A 16,723-nucleotide genomic window follows, 5' to 3' on the forward strand; every position below is an offset into this window, starting at 1 on the left:
TGATATCAAACTGCCTAAACACACTTGATTTCTGAAGAGATAACAATTGATAGCCTGTATGAATCATTCAGGAATCACTGAAATTGGCCTGTGCTGTTCTTTGGAAAACTCAGGACTCTTATTCAACTGCAGTAAGTCTACTGCCTTTCATCACAAGAAAACAAATTTTTCTTGTAGAAAATACTTATTTTACACTAAACCTTCATAGCTTGTCACTTCTACAATGGCAAAGCAAATCCTGATGTTTCTTTGCATAGCAGCCTTTCATTACTTAATGCAGGGAAAAATGGAGCAACATATAATTTTTAGTATCTTTTTTTCCCCCCCTACAGAAAGAGATCTTCCAGTTGGCCTAGATCAAAAAATCATAACGTGGGAGCTGGTGCAAAAAGAAAATTATCTAATAAAACTTGAACAAGAAAGAAAAGAAAGCAATGAAGAAAGGCTGAAGGCCACATCTAATAAGTATGTTACTCTGACCTACATTAAGTGAAACTTGCAGGACTTCAGATTTGCATGAGATAAACGTTCAGGCTCTTGTAAGGTTTATATGAAGAGTCTAATGGGACTGATGTTCTTCATGGAGTGTTTTTCATGAACAAGCATCGCTATGAGATGTTTTTTGACACTGTTGAAGTATGTACAATTACAAACCTGTAAGCTCCAGCCAAACTTGCAGATAAGCTCAAATTCATGAAGAAATGATGGAAGAGTAGTTCTGTTGTTACACTGCAGAGCATGTACTTCCATCCTCTATAGGAACATAACATACCTGGACACAAAGCATTGATCAAAATCCAGTGAAATTGCCCTTTCCAAAACAGAAAGACATTTAGACTTTTGAATGAAAATTTGTGATCTCTGGAATTATCCCCAGCCCATAGGTACAGAAGAACTACTTATGCCATTATGACATAAGACTACCATTTTGCACGGGAAATTCCTGGTGTCAGATCTCAAATTGCATTTAAGTAACTGGGTCTCCATTTTAATAGTTTTAATATCATCCCAACAGGAGCATCACTTAAATTCGTTTAGTATTCTGACAAATAAAAGTGCAAAATTACTATTCAGAAGTACACTTCTTTAAATAACAATGATATAAAGAGATACATGTTCTTGGAAAGCACTCTTCTCGCTCTAATTTAACAGGCTCTTTATTCTTAATAATTTAGAATTATTATGTTGTTGAAATCAAACAATAATTGTTTGTTACACACGAATGTGTGTAACTGCTCCTAAATAAAGGACATGATATCAGACGTAGCAGAGCCAGAAAGAGATCAGACAAGTTCAGATGACTACCACTGAGACTGTGGTTTCTTATCGTTGCTCTTAGGTGCTAGCAAACCTGCCTGTTTATTTGAAATCTTACATAACCTTCAGAAAGCCATTCACTTAACTCTGCATTTGGGGGATTTGGGGAGCTTATGGGGAATCAGATGAGAGGAATAAGGAAGGGATGAAAGAAGAGGTAAAGCATGTAGAAGATGTGTGGACAGCTCCACTTGGAGATACCATTTTCAAGTTCTCCATGCGGTCCCTTTAGAGATTTACACACCAAATCAGTTTCTGAAGATGAAACCTTGAAGAAATCAAATGGCTCATTAGCCCTTTATTAATAGAATATATATCGTGGTCTTAATTTTCATGATAGGACCAATTTACCTTTGAAATAGATGGGACATAATGGACTGAAAAGATATAGCTAAGTAGCCTTAACCACAAGCTGTATGATCACTATCATCTAGGCAAGTTCACAAAGAGCCCTTGGGCAGCAAGTATGGGAGGTTTGTGCTGCTCTCTTCAGTAAATATTTACAGGAACCCTTCAAAAGGGCAAAACTTCTAGGGGGTTCTGAGTGTCCCAGCAGCACAGAACTGCAAGCAGGTGGTCACAGATGTAGTGTGACTCATTTTCTGTGGTTTAGGATTTAATTGGAGGCATTTTTTTTTCACTCAGCAACGCATCATTTTTGTTTCCACAGGGTGGATAATTTGTCTAAATACCTCAGTGGATTGAAAGAGCAAGAAAAGAGGCTTAAAGTTATCGAATCCCAGGTAAGTCACATCAACATTATATCAACATTAGGATCTCACTGTTTCTTTCATTTTTTTGTGTGGCTTGGCCCGTTTTTTTATCAATGATGGTGCTCTTTGACAGTGTTTGGTGTACATTCTGTAGGGATAAAAGGAATAATCTGTATAATGATTTGACTTTCCTTATTTTATCTGTAATTACAACTATATAAAGAAGCTTTTCTAACCTCCCATAGAAAGGGGAACACAGTTTCTTGCTCTCTTTGTTAGCATACTTCAGAAGTGTCCACTTCTTCACCTCAGGCTGCCTCTGGATGCAAATCCTCCACACTCCTTTCCTTTTCATCACCCAACCTTTTCTGACTTTAAAAGTGACAACATTGAAAATACCCATACTGTGTCTAATTTGGCAGACACTAATATTGGACATTGGTTTTCAAGTTTTCTTACATACAACACACAAGCTTCTCAAAGGGAAGCATTAGCACATAAACGCTCAACAGGAATAATAGGAGGAAACCCTATCTCAAGCTTTTGATGGCAAACCCTTGGAACATAAATAAACGTTTGTTAAACAGTCTGAAAATGCTGAGCATTACTGTGTGCTACATAGTAAAACTGTTATTGTTTTCTGTGTTCCCAGAATTCTCCAATGCAATTTTGGCCTAGCCAAAAGTGGCTTGCCTTAATGCTCCCGTTGCAGTTTCTCTCCCATTTCTTATCACTTTTATGGCTTCCTGGAAAAAATAACACTATTCAATAAACAAAATTGAAACCAAATACAAGTTCAACAGGAACACACAATAAATGCTTTAATAAGGTTGTGCCAGAATGAGATAATGCAGTATATTCACAAAATAAGGAAGACACTCAACACTGATCTTTCTCCAAGTCAGTTGAACAAAGCTGAGTATGATATTTCTGATGCTGCTTCCAGTTGCTATCTACATTGCCTTTCCTGTAAATTTAAGATTGGATGCAATACTACAAAAAAAAAACACAAAAAAAACCAAAAAACAAAACTGATGCAGAAATCACTGCCTGTTCTATAGATTTGCTACTGTACAGCTGTTATCTCCTCCATGGCAGATGTTTTAACCAAAACCAACCTCTTCTGCAAGCAGACAGATCCAAACTACACACGTAAGTATTGAAAGCCATCATGGAAAACCTAATTAACACAGCCAGGCGATTTCATTCAGAAAAATGCAACAAAACCAAAAAAGATTGGAAAAGAAATATATAGGGAGGTGCAAAGGAGTATGCATACAGGTAATGGACAAACAACAAACAGAATATTCCTGCGCCTTTTGCAAAACGTATCTAAAAGCTTGGGGGAATGGGAATGGAATATTGTTCACTGCAGGTTAGAATGACATCATGTAATTTTAAGGATACATGGTTTCCTGAAAAGACTGTCTCTTGGGATTCTTTTTTTTTCCTTTTTTTTTTTTTTTTGAGTCAATGAGATAATACTAGCAAGAAATTGACTATTGGACAATAATAACCTTAAAAAATAAATCACACTTTGTTTTAATCAACTCAATTCATCTGCCTTTGGAGCTGCAATTCTTTCTGTCATTTAGTAACTTATGTCTTATGTCTCTGATCTTTAAAAGATCAGAGGCAGAAACAGACTATATCTCAGCCAGTACAGGATATCCAATTCAATAAATATTTTGAAATAGATAATTAAGAAAACAATCAAATATTTACTAATTACTATATATTACCAAAACAACAACAGCAAGAAGAACAAAAAAAACAAACAACCAAAAACCCATCTCTCCAAAAACTTAAACCAAGCATGAGGGTACAACATGGGAAACAAGCAGCTGGAAACCCAAGTAAGTCTTGACATGACAAGACCTCAAAGCATTCCTGCAGGCAAAGGTGTGTTGGATCCCATGGAATATGTCAATTTTTCTTTGTCCATTTGTATTGATGTCAGTGAAAGTGGAGGGGAAATGAGATCTGTCTGAGGTTCCTGTAGCAAACCACAGATATACCAGAAATAAATAATTTGCAATTTTCCCAGCCATGGGAGGAAACATCAACATATTTAACCAGGCGTATTATTCTAATTTTAAACTTAGGCAAAGCAAAGCCAGCTTAGAAAAATATTTTTTTCATACTACCTTAGGATGCATAGCAAGCTATAATATTCTGAAAATACTGAAAGGACTTATGAGTGAAAATTGAAGTCTATCGATAAACAAGCAGGTTTGATCCTAGCTGCAGCTCTGTCCTACAACAGTTTGCTATAACCAACTTCTCAAGAGTCGAACTAGCCTCATATTTGACTTAATTTTGGCAGAAGTTTTCAAAGCACATAGTACACTGCTTCATTATAAGCATTCCAGTAAGAAAAACTGTCCTGTAGCACGTTACCCAAACTATTTTAATACTGTGTTGCATAGAGACTTAAATAGCTGAGGAAAAAAAGAAAAAAAAAAACAAGAAACCTGTTTTTATCATTTACTGAACAAACATGAAGTACTACAACCTACAGTATAATTTTACTATGGGTTATTTCCAACATTTTCAAGTTTCCTAATTACTATTGTGTAACCCTTGCCCTAAAGCTTTGAAGAAACACATAACTTTTACAATCCTACCAGGTTTGAGAAATGCCAGTACTGAAGTGCCTTTGCCAGAAAGGGTTGAGAGAGAAGAGTGTGCAGATCCAACTGAGGCTGACGTCATGTACATCGATAATTAAATTTCATTCTCATTTCTTTGGATTGAACCCTTTGCCCTGCTGAATTACCATCAAAATAAAATCCTGATCTCAGGAAAGCTCAAGACCCAAACCTTGAAGTCTTCAATGGTATCTTCACACTTTATGAGAAATAATACTAATGTTTGACACTGTTGGGATGTCTCGAGCTTTCTTCCCTACTGCTCCTCCATCGGCCTTTTCTCCATTGCTCCCCTCCACAAATTGCACTAGGTCCAGGATGACAACCACCTTGTTTTCTATATAGTCTGTTCCCAAAGTTCCATACTCTCAATCACACTTCATCATCACTGATTTTCATGTTCTTTCCAAAGGAGTTTCCCCTTTAAAGAGAGATCATTTCCTCGCTAAAAACCAACCCACTTCCTATGCCAAGAAAGCAAGCTTGCATTTATGAGTTGCTTTGAAAAGAATTGAAGAAAGTTTCCACAGGAAAGAAGGGGCCTGGGATACTGACTTCTTATACAATTCACACAGTTCCTAAAGTTCTTGTAACTCTAAAATGATTGCACTCACTGCTTTCTCCTCCCACTTCTGGCTCTCTTCTCTGGCTGTTCATTAATGCAGGCTCCTCATTCATCCCCAAAAACTCATTGCATGGTCCTGAAATCTTCAGAGGTGTGCAGTTTCCAAACACAAAGCAGGTGACCCTCTCAGTCAGACCCTCAGCTTCTGCTGCTTGCTTTTTCAGTTCAATGCCAGATCATATACCTGCTGTCAGCACACTGCTATTCTAAGAAGACATCACCCTTGCATCTACAGCTAAGCAATTCTCTGACTTTATTCTGTTTTTCTCTCTAAGCTCAGAAAAAGAAAAAAAAGAAAAAAAAAAGAAAAAATATGTAGCAAGAATTTTCTTTGAAACTATAAATTTGGACTGATGGCCATTTTTTGCATTACTTCAACTGATGTACCTTTCTAGCATACAAATGTTAGCTGGCTTTATTATAATTCTGTATGAGGAGATATACAAATAAAAAGAGCATGACCTCTGTCCTTCAACGGGAATTTTCTTTGCACCAATATAAACAGTGTCAAAAAAGGGAAGTAAGCAGTGGGTTGTGGTCATACTCTGATAAGTTTCAACTGAACTTAATTTCTTCATCATATAACATTGCTCGTACACAACAAAGATAACTTTCAAGAAAACTCTCTATTGCCAGATATCTCAATACAAATCTGGGGGGGGGGAAATCTCAGATGTGATCAAAATGCCTTTCAACAGGAATTTAATTAACAGAAATTAATCTTATGATTTCTTCATAAGTAAGTGATTGTCCAGCTTATTCAGCTGCACCCTTGACCATAGTGGTGCCATTAACAATGACAGAACTTGGATCCTGTGCTAAATGCTCTTCACACTAGGCAAAGGGTAAGCTGTGAAACCAGTATGATTGTACTCAGCTACATTGTTCGTTAGGAAATAAGGCGTGTATTACTATCTGCAACCTGCTGTATTCTTCTCAACCACTTCCTTTCATATACAGCTATTTTTGTTGTTGACCTGATTCAGTCTATCAGGTGATTCTCTATGTACTGTAAAATCACCAAAATGTTAAAAATGTGAATTTTAGATTCTAAACCTTAACAAGCTGAAGGAAAGCTACAAGATGTTAAACTGAGACTAACATTCCAGATTCCAGGCATTCTAAACAGTTCTCAAATAAATGGAGTAGTCATTTGAACTCCTATATTTGCATTAATATCAGTACAGTTCAGAGAGATGCAGAAATCAAAGTACAACTGAAAGTTTATTGATTTCCAAAGTAAAAAGCACCCAGTTCTACAAACACCCAGATTCCCACCAAGCCATCTGGAAAGGCTAAACAAATATGCAGGCAAAAAAAATCAACACATCATAGTACCGAGAGAAGTTGTGGCGTAACTGATCTACACTCAACATGAAGAGACTTGGTTGAAGTGATTTTCAGTGTGTCTTTACTAGAATGTTTTCCAAAGTTGTGCCCATCTGCAAGAAAAATGGTATTTTCTTAACCTCTTTTTTTCATGTAACAGTAAATTAAATATTTGAGATTATATTAAAAAATAGTTGGTTTGCCAGTTCCCATCTGGGTCCTCTCATGCTGTACTCTCAATCTCAAAGAGAATGAAAAAAGAACAGGTCAGGAGAAATCAAATCTAGTGGAAGACTTGGTTTTATTTTCATTGTTTAAACAACTCTACATGATAATCTCATCACCTTCGTTCCCGGATTCTAGAAGACTTAAGAAAAGCTCTAAATCTGGGGTAATGAGGATGCCTTGCAGCATTCTAGCTAAGAGTTTTTTCTGTGGTGCTCATGATGACTTGAGCTCCCCAGGGAGCTGCTCAAGCAAACACAGCATGCTTTACTCTCTCCTGAGAGACTGCAACTATCCTTCGCCTGCAGAGTTCTCACTAACAAAAAGTCTGTAATGTATTTTTGGTAGCTTAATTTCTAAAAATGAAAGTGGTCTGGATAGCTATAAAACAAACTGTTAGTAAAACAAAATGGTATCACATGGGTCCCTGATTAAAAAAAAAAAACAAAAACAACAAAACCAAGCACATCCCAAGAGCATACAAATTCTTGCATGTTTCTGATTTGTTCCATCACTCAAGACTCTTCCTCCTCTCCTTCGTCATCTACTTTAGGTCGGAAATTTTTCCTATTTCTCTTCTTGCTGCAATGGAATCCAACTTTTTCTGCCAATGGCTCTTCACCCACACCATGCTCACCTTCTGTATTCAGGTTCTCCATTATCAGGCATCCCTCCTCCTCTGTTCCTTTTCTACTACTACCACCTAAGTGTCCCAACTCTACCTTATCTTCCTCCCTCAAGTCATCAGTCTTTACAGATTTTCCTTTCAGATCTGTTTTGATGTGTTTCTTATCACCCTCTCCTGCCAATATTTTCTTTTCTAGTCCATCAACACCCCTTTTTGCAGGTTTGGTGAATACAATCCTCCCAGCTCCACAGCTGGAAGGGTCCTGGTTGAAATATGGGGTGTAGCTATCTTGGGCAGCTGAGCTTTGTTCCTCTCCTCTTTTCTTCAAGCCCTCTAGAAATTCCATGGCCACTGCCCTGTTAGTCTTGTCACTAGACTCTGACACCCCATCTAGGCTGTATTTGGTCCAGCGCTCTGGGTGTGCCACATAGTCAGGCACTGCTGGAGACATTCTGGGAGCCTGCACTGGTCTGGTTGGCTTTCCAAGGCTTTCTGGTACCACATTACTGGACACGGTGGTTGGAGGTAAGGGACGTTTAAATCTCCCATCAACAACATTATCTTCAGACATTGAGGGCACAGACAATTTGGCTGCCTCCTCCAAGCAATCAAAAATACTCTGGCTGCGGAGAGAGAATGTAGAACTCATGCCCCTCAGATGGAATGGCTGAACAGGAGATCTCTCGGCGTTGTCTGATGGGTCAGCAGCATCCCCTGATCTGAAATCCCCATCATCTACACATGGATCCTCAGGAGATATTGTATCAACTTCTGCTTCATCTGCTAACCCCAAATCATCAGAATCAGAATCGCTGAGCGACACTGTGTCAGAGGGTTGAGCTCCTTCATAGTCTGCAGCACTGGCAGCCTCAGTGCCCAGAAAGGGTTTACCATCATCCTGGTCTCCCATCTTTGAGCTATCACTCTACTGAGGTCCTTGATGTAGGCCCAGGAACGGCTGTATGTATGGTTTTCCAAATGTCTGGCAACTTTAATGCCTACAATACAAAGAAGCACGAAAATTCAATTACATGCTGAGAATCACACATATGGCCATCACTCAAGGACAGGCCTGATAATTATTACTACAATATCACAGTACATTACCATGGAATGAATGCACGTTAATATTAAAGACTTCCACAAAACTCAGTATAAGAATACAAAGTAATTATAAATAGTAATGCATACTGAATTTCATTAAAGGTATCAGCAAGACTGATTGCTAAAAGATGAGCATAAGTGTTTTGAACATAACTGTTCCACACATCTTCTAAGAACAGCAGTGATTCTCCAAAGTACCGTGCATTTACCATACCATACAAATCCATCAAAACACATCCTAATCTCTTACACTTTCTTTTGTCTGTTACAGTTCTTTATTGCCAACTTATATCCAGCCGCAATCACATTCTACCTATTAAAAAGGGCACTGCTGCTGATCAAGGAATGTGGCAGAACAGCCTGTAACGTGTCAGGGCTACAGTTTTGCGTTAGCTTTAAACTGACAAAGTACAAGGTCCACTCCTTCCTTGGCTTTAAGCTTTTATGTTATTACTAGATTGTTGCGAGCACATGATGAGCGAGCTTGAAAAATGAATTGAGAGGGATTATGAAAACTAATTGCACATGCCATGCTTGTGTGAGCACACTGGAAACAAGGGGAGGGTGCAACCAAGGGTCAGCAAGAACTGGCCATTTGGTCAATCAAAAGATAGTGACCTGAGTTTCAGTACAGCCTGAAACACCCTACTGCCTGCTTGAAGGCAGCCCTACGGAACCGAGGCGGTTGATAATCACACCACTGTTTGCTGGGCAGTCAAAAGTAGAGTTGGCAAACATACTCCTCAGTTCAGCTCTCCAAAATGTGAATCAGAGAAAGAGTTCTCATTTACTATGAGGTTAAACTACACAATTATAGGTTCTTCTGAAAAGCTGCAGTAAACAAACATGGGAAGTCTGCTGGTCACTCACTTTCTCTTGAGACTGAGTCAGCTTCCCCTCCCGAGGGTCAGTTAAAGCCACCAAAGATCTCAGCATTTCCACCCTAGAAAACAAACATTTCCATCAAGATACTGGAAATGTAGTTTTAAAATGAGTTTTGAAAATAATTCTTTCTCCCTGAGTCATCCAAAGCTACAGAGCTGAGTTCTAAATCTGACACAAACTCCAGCTCGCATAAAAGTTTTCAGATAATCCTGAATATTAGCAAAAGAACAGCACAAACCTACTAGGGCAGGCTCTAGTAACTAGGACAGTTACTCAGTCTCCACATTAACACCGCCAAGCCTTATTCTGTACAACAGAAGAGAGGCTTTTAAAAAAAACAAAGCTGTAATTTACACATGCAGTAAACAATTAGTAAATGTAGTGTAGTTATAAAAGTAGTTAAGTGCAGCCAAGGAAATACTGTAGTAGTAGTTACGCACTGCAGGTACTACATGCCACTGGAAAAGAGACCCAGGATACCACAGAGATGTCTGCAAAGAAGGGCCATGTTCACCATTGGGGGCAGATCTGCATGAGGCATTAACACATAGAGAAGCTTCTAAAGAACTGAATGGCTGGAATGCTGTGTTGTGTGCAATCTGGCTGTATTTGACTAAGGCAACTGACGGTTGCTTTTGAGACGTGGCCTTTAGTGCAACCCCTACATAATCATCTGAGAACCTGCATCTTTCTGTTTAGTTTTTAATAACACGTGGAAGAAACGAGTGCAACTCAAAGGAGACACCAAGCACGGCTGAGCAGAACAGCTGTTTCAGGTTATGAACGAGGGCACCTCTTTTCTAAGAGCATTTATACAGACAGGGAAAGAACATTTGAACAGCGTTAATACCAAACACGCAGAAGCTGACAGCACACCAGACAGACTCACACGTTCGTTACAGCAATGTGGGCACGGCACAGTGCAGACAGGCCCGTGTCTCTCTGGCTGGCACGTTCTCCATCGGCCTCTCCCATCCTGGCCTCGTCCTCCTGCAGCTGTGAGGCAAACGCAGAGCTCCGTTACCCCAAACCTCAGCCGCGACCCCGTTCTCCTTGCAAAGACAGCACTACGGCACAGCCCACCGCCTCGCCCAGCACCACGGGCCCATCAATCGCACTCCTTGCCAGCTCAGGGCCCAGCTCCCTTCCCCGCACCGGGATCTTCCTGGATCTCCTCCACACCGAGTGGCAGACACCCCCCTCCGGTCCCCGGCCGGGCTGCCGAAGAAGCGCCCCGTACCCCGAAGCTGCGCAGGCCCGGCGCCCGCTCACAGCGCTGCCCTCCTTTCCCGCCTGCCGCTCTTCTCACGGCCGCCGCGACAGCACCTGCCCGGGGCGCGCTGGGACACCGAGTTCCCACCGAACGCCACGGCGCTACAGCACGCGGTACCGAAACTACAATTCCCAGAAGGCAAAGCGGCGGGGACAGGAACAAGAAGCGGAAGTGCGCCCCAGATCCTCTTCCGCGTCGCCTCCCTTTGCATCCTGGGAGTTGTAGTTGTCCACGCTTTCCCCGTTGGGGGCCATTTTGAGAGCTTGGTGGCTTGGCGGGACTACAGCTCCCAGGATGCATCGCTGCTCGCCCGCCATTTTGCAGCTTATGAAGCAGTGGGGGTGGCCCCGCCTCTCCCAAACCGTGTGGAAAAAACATGTCAGGCGTTGGTTTTTTCCTCATCGCTTGGGCTTGGCAGCAATGAGCACTTCAGAGGAAGTGTGGAGTTTTTTTATTTGCATGTACTTTATAACCAGTCACTGGAGTGTGAGACAAGTGTCCGGCCAAAAGCAAGTTTCCATCCTTTATCCCAGAAGAACATTTTTTGTGTGTGTGTCAAGATGTGGAATTCTGTCGGAACATGTTTTATTGGTGTTGGCTGAGGCCAGCTGGTTCTTTTCGCCCTTCGTTCAACTAAAAGCTTAAAATGTTGCAGTGGAAATGCACATCCCAAGTGGCTTTCCCTTCAGCCCGTCTGCCCTGACATGTGGTGCTGTGGCCTGCAGTGCTCAACCACACCAGGTCTTCAGGCCAGCACTCACACACACTGTTTGGTCTCCATAAATGTTCACAAGTGTTGATAAATGTCAGTTAGTGCCTTTTTTTCTTTTTTTTTTTTTTGTGCGGGAAGGAATTCAGTGACACATCTTTGCTTCATTCTGCACTTCCGTGTCAGACGCCATTTTGTCAGACTGCCCCTCTGCTGCCATCTGTCACATGGCAACAACATGTAACGAAATACTGGAGGGAAGGTTCAACCTCTGCTGCAGTACCACCACCATCCACCCCTGACATCACGGGCCAATGTAATAAAACAGGAGGCATTACTTTCGGAGCAGCCCTTGTTAAAAATATATATATATTTATATATCATAAATGTATATAAGTAACAAAACTTATTATTAAAACATCAAAGAGAGCAACAAAGCACAAAATTAGTGGGATGTTTGACCTTGTTTTTGTGAAACTGATGCATCAGTGTAGTTCAGTGGAAGCAGTTCCAATTCTTAGCGAGTTCTCAAGGTGTTTGTCAGAGATTTTTTATGAACATTTACTGCACGTCATCCTTGAAAATAGTTGTTCACAAATGTATGTGCTGACAAAAAACGATGACATCAGTAAGGCATGATTGTGAAGCATGAGATATTTTTCTAATAATGCAGCCCTATCTCGTCTGGTGTCGATGGCACATTCACACACACAGCCATGCCATCCACACCCAGTCACACCCCAGGGTCCATTTGCAGATTCATGTGCTGCAGGTGAGGCTGCACTGCTCCTGAGAAGGTCGCACCAAGTCCCTTCCAAAGGGGCCTCACCACAGGATATCCCTCACATAAGCTATTTCATTTGCATTGTCAGTTTTTAAAATATCTCCTGCCTTCTGGAGCGTTGCTAACTGCAGTAATTTATGAGACGAGGGCTGCCTCTTGGAACACGTTTGGCAGCAGCACCAAAGTTAGCATAAAATGTCTTTCGTCTGGCTGGAGCCATGCTGGAGTTCTAAAACAGCGGCTGTAGAGATGTTTCCCCATTTGGTGATCCTTTCCTTAAATGTATTCACATATATAGTGCAGGCACAGTCAGATGGGTTCCTGGCTGTAGGGAAGAGAGAGGAAAGCAGAGCCCTCTGGCATGTGAGCAGGAACAGGAGTGAGGAGGGCAGTCACAGGCAAAGGCAGGCGTTGGGCAGGGGAGACACAGACTGGCTGAGGGCTGGGCCTGCTGCGTACCCTGTCTGGGCATACCAGCAGCAGGCAAGGAAAGGATGTGCAGTAAGCACTGTCATGCCCTATTTTTGTAAGGGTGGAGACAAGCAGCATAAGCCATGGATGTGGGTTTGTTTGTTTTTTTTGCCAGGATGCAGTTGATGGCCAAGGTTACTACAGCAGCTGTCTGTACCCTTTTTCCCCTTTCCTGTCACTTCCTATGCAGAAGATGAGTCTCACACACTGCAGAGAACTGGGAATGAGCTGTTCTTTTCTCTGCTGACTGAAGACAAGACAGTTCACGATGGTGAATGTGCTGTTGTGTTGGGATTTTTGCTATTGCTTGGTGACAGCTGAAATAAAAATAATGAGTCAGATCTTAAAGACGAACAGATGGTAAAGTGTTTTCCCTAGCCAGCGTGAACTAAGATGGCTTGAAGAGGGTGGGGGGGCTGGACATGGCTCTGTGTGCCATCACAGGACATCTTCCAAGCAAGTACACTCTGCCTGGAGCAGGCTCAGCTCTTCCACAGGCCCTATGCTTCTGCGGGAAGCAGTGCGTCTCCACTCAGCCCTGCAGTTGGGAGCCGGTGTTCCTTTCTTGCACATAAATCTGCTGTTGGCCCCTATCCGGTGACTGTTTCTGCTGCTCAATAGGCAGGCTCCAGCCCCAGCCCATGCTCTCGAGGCTTCTGTGCTCAGAGCCTGGGAGAGTCTGCCTGCCCTTCTCTTCATGGCCATAGGAAACTGGCAGGCAATTCCCCAGCAGCCACTGTGATACTGAAGACCAAGCAGAGCAATCCTATGCATTTTCTCCATCTCATGCACCCAGAATAACTGTGGACATGAGTCTGGTATGGCCATGCTCAGCTTGATGCCAGAGTTCATGAGGGGAAGTGGAGAAGGAAAGGAGCATTTTCCTGTAGGTAAAAATCACAAGCACAGCAATGCACAGCATGTCCTCCTCTGCTGGAAGACTGCAGTTGCACCGAGCCAGAATGAGTAAAGGCTGGGGGAAATAATCACCTGACCTCTCCTATTTACAAGAAGGAAAGCCTATAAATATCCTTGAAGTCCTGTGGGACTATTCCAGGATTTGGTGCTTGACACTGCCTTTCTCCTACATCAGTTTTTGCTTACCTGATTTACTTTGTGCGTTCTTTTGGCCCTGGCTCACATGCAGCAGATTTGATTTATTCCATTGCTGTTTACTCATGTTGGAGTTTTTTCCCTGCTAAGTGCGCTATGTAAAATTAACTCATGTGGAGGGAATATTCTTAACGAGGACAAGTATCAACCTGATTCTTCCCAATAACAAAGTTACTGCCAACCTGTAGGGAGAACCTGCAATTGTTTTCTGTTAGGGATATTTTGTGTGTAAGACAGAATTTGCCTGGCCTTGCACAACCATATTTTGGTTGCTCACCAAAGCTCTGTTTGAACATGAGGGGATTCCCTAGCAAATCAGGGCCAAGAAATGCTTAGAAAGAAAGGAAAAAAAAAAAAAAAAAAAAAAGTGATTAAACTGTAATAAGAAATGTTACTTGCAACCACCAGACAAGAGGGGCTCATGGAATCCCAGCAGAGAAATGCCAGGAAGTCCACCTTCCCATGCCTAGCTGCTACAGTTATATACCCACTGTAATGTATCTGCATGTGGGAAGATGTGGGCTTTCCAGCATTTTTAGCAGCTCAGTGGTGTTTTCTTTCTTCTCCAGCTCCCTGGGCTCTGAAATGGAAGCAGCGGGCTGCCTGCATCAGGCAAGCTGCTAGAGGTCAGCTAAAATGTTTACACGACTGGAGTGCATCTTTGTGTATCTACCTCCTGCTGAGCTCCTGCCCTGTGCAGGACAGCATGATGATCTGCAGGCTGAAACTGAGGAATGGTCAGACAGAAATCACAGAAATTAACACCGCACTCTTAACTTCTGTTTGGTGCATATGGGATTAGGGGATTCTAGCCTGTGTCTATCACTTAATCGAGCACTTGGCATGCAGTTAATTATGTTTGCCTTTCCCCTTCAGCACCCAGTAAAGCCCAGCAAAGGCTGTGGTGGCTCAGAGCAGGAATTTGAGTGCAGCAACTGAGACATCCTTCATCTCTGAGCCAGGCAAGTGGAGCTGGCAGCTGGAGGAGAGGGAGGGAGGGTGCCTTCCCCTGCAGCAACCGCTGCTGTAAACAGCTCTGTATGGGAGAGCTGCCTGCTCCCAACACCCCATGGGAGTACAGCACAATGTAGTTAGAGCTCAGACAACATCTAAACACAGAATGGACATCAGCAATTTATACCTTTGCTGCTAGTCCTGGCCCTCTTAGTAGGAAGCAATTAGACACATTGCTGCTGGTAACACAAACAGCCCAGAATAGACTTAGGAGATAGAGCTGCCCAAAGTAAAAATTACCTCCAAAACTTCTCATTAGAAATGCTCTAGAGAGTTCTTTTAAAAACAGTTGGTGGGGGCAGAGGATGAACGAAAAGGATTCTGCTGGGAAAAGCCTAAATTAGTATACAATTTTTTGACCAAAAAAAAACAAAAAAAAAAACCCACAAAAAAACTCCAAAACAATATTTTCAAGTTAATATTCCTAGGAATCAGGAATCTCCAGTAACACTTCCAGTGAGTCGGCCCTTCCTTTCTAAATCCTTCAACCCTGTGGATAAGAAACTTTTTCTCAAAAAAAGGCCAAGCTGTGGCTGCTGGTGTAATCTGAGAAGGACAGGGCTGCAGGCTTTCCACCCACCCTTCCCCACACAGTGGTTTATCCATGCTGCTCACATGCTCCTACGCAGCAGGACCGCTGTTCTCCGAGAATAACCAGCTCCTTCCCTGAACAGCACCTTAAAAGGGCCTGGTTTGCCCATTTCTCTCTCAGCATCTCAGCTCAAGCATCACATACAACTCATCTGCTTCAAGCACGTGTTAATGCTTAGACCTGAAGTGCCAACAGAGCACAGCATTCAGCTGGGGAAGCTTTAGGATCCCAGCTATGTTTCCAGGCTTGAGTCCCAAGGCATACAGCCCAGATGCCAAATACGTGCTGTGCTTTGCCAGTTTGTTTCCACTATCGCCTCTCTCCCTGTTTAACACCAGCTCAGGTCTGACAGTAATTCACATCAGTGTGACATTAGCTCCAAAAAGGCAGGAATAATTTCATCCCCATGTGGAACAGCACCACAGTCCAAACATTCTAAGGCACAAAGTGAACAGCATCACACTCACGGGAAACCACCTGGAAGGTCAGCTAAGGACTGCATTCCCTGCAGCCCAAGTCCTGCTTCGAAGTGAGAACAAGACAACCCTGTTTCCTTGGAAGATGTGGCAGAAATTGGTACGCGATGGAAAGAAACAAGATCTGACAACACATCATTAAAAATCCACTAACAAGGGAGTGGTTTGTTTTGTTTCTTTTTTAATTGTTTTTAAATATCACTTTTTTTTTTTTTTCTTTCCAGAAGTCATTATGTTCGACTCCATTAACATTCAGGTAAACAAGTGAAAGAACAACAGATGAGCACGATCTCATAGCACAGGCGCAGCCACCGCAAGCAGGGCTCTCCCTCCCTCTCTGCACCAGTACAGGCGATGGCTGCAGGACAGCCGTGCTTCAAATGCAGCAAGGAGTCCAAGCCAGGACAAGACAGAAAGGCGGTTGCTGGATCGCAGCGCTCGGCCTCCTCCCTCGCTACTCCTCTGATGGCACAGAGCAGCAGGCGGTGGGAGCTGCAGGGACTCTACCAGACCATCCGTACAAACAGCCCCAAGATGAAAAGCAGCAGAGGGCTTTGGGGCCTATTTCCCTATTTTGGGTCACTTTAGAAGCCCCTTGGGCATGCATGCCATTGCCACCACAATCCCAACCCTGAATTTCAACAGCCACACATTCTGCAATACACATTAGCTCCCCCAGAGCTGCAACCGCATTCACTCTTCAGCACCATTCCAGCCACATCCCCGGCCTGCCGCCCCCTCCCCGAGGTTGCTAAAGCCCATGCTGCTGAAGCCTGGTTCACAGAGCATCCTGGTGTTAAGGTTAACTGGTTGT

General features: G+C 42.6%; 2 protein-coding genes across 7 annotated transcripts in view; one reads left to right on the forward strand and one right to left on the reverse strand.

The window, feature by feature from the left end:
• The window catches only part of TRPM5 (transient receptor potential cation channel subfamily M member 5), a 35,881-nt gene extending 30,978 nt beyond the window's left edge, over positions 1–4,903 (forward strand). The window contains exons 21-24 of the mRNA XM_090140578.1: positions 333–465; positions 1,988–2,060; positions 3,092–3,182; positions 4,661–4,903. Coding sequence (XP_089996704.1) covers positions 333–465; positions 1,988–2,060; positions 3,092–3,182; positions 4,661–4,761 — 398 coding nt within the window. The 3' untranslated portion in view covers positions 4,762–4,903. The remainder of the gene's footprint in view (positions 1–332; positions 466–1,987; positions 2,061–3,091; positions 3,183–4,660) is intronic.
• On the reverse strand, positions 4,903–10,889 carry TSSC4 (tumor suppressing subtransferable candidate 4). Of its 6 annotated transcripts, none has more exons than XM_031613980.2 (4): positions 10,718–10,889; positions 10,369–10,473; positions 9,463–9,535; positions 4,903–8,486 (listed from the first exon to the last, which is right to left on the reverse strand). In XM_031613980.2, exon 4 carries the CDS (start codon positions 8,396–8,398, stop codon positions 7,376–7,378), a length of 1,023 nt encoding a protein of 340 aa, XP_031469840.2. In that variant the 5' UTR covers positions 8,399–8,486; positions 9,463–9,535; positions 10,369–10,473; positions 10,718–10,889; the 3' UTR covers positions 4,903–7,375. The 6 variants fall into 6 exon arrangements, with proteins under 6 accessions (XP_031469840.2, XP_089996706.1, XP_089996707.1 ...); XM_090140580.1 differs by having other exon boundaries at positions 10,367–10,473; positions 10,633–10,889; XM_090140581.1 differs by lacking the exon at positions 10,718–10,889 and adding an exon at positions 10,561–10,698 and having other exon boundaries at positions 10,367–10,473.
• Between the last annotated feature and the right edge of the window lie 5,834 nt (positions 10,890–16,723).

The sequence above is a fragment of the Phasianus colchicus genome, chromosome 5, assembly GCF_987193195.1.
Source record: "Phasianus colchicus chromosome 5, bPhaCol1.hap1.1, whole genome shotgun sequence".
NCBI classification, from domain to species: Eukaryota; Metazoa; Chordata; class Aves; order Galliformes; family Phasianidae; genus Phasianus; species Phasianus colchicus.

Excerpts from the sequence above, each read along its gene's own strand:
- TSSC4 (XM_031613980.2), bottom strand. The coding sequence starts at position 8,398 with ATGGGAGACCAGGATGATGGTAAACCCTTTCTGGGCACTGAGGCTGCC.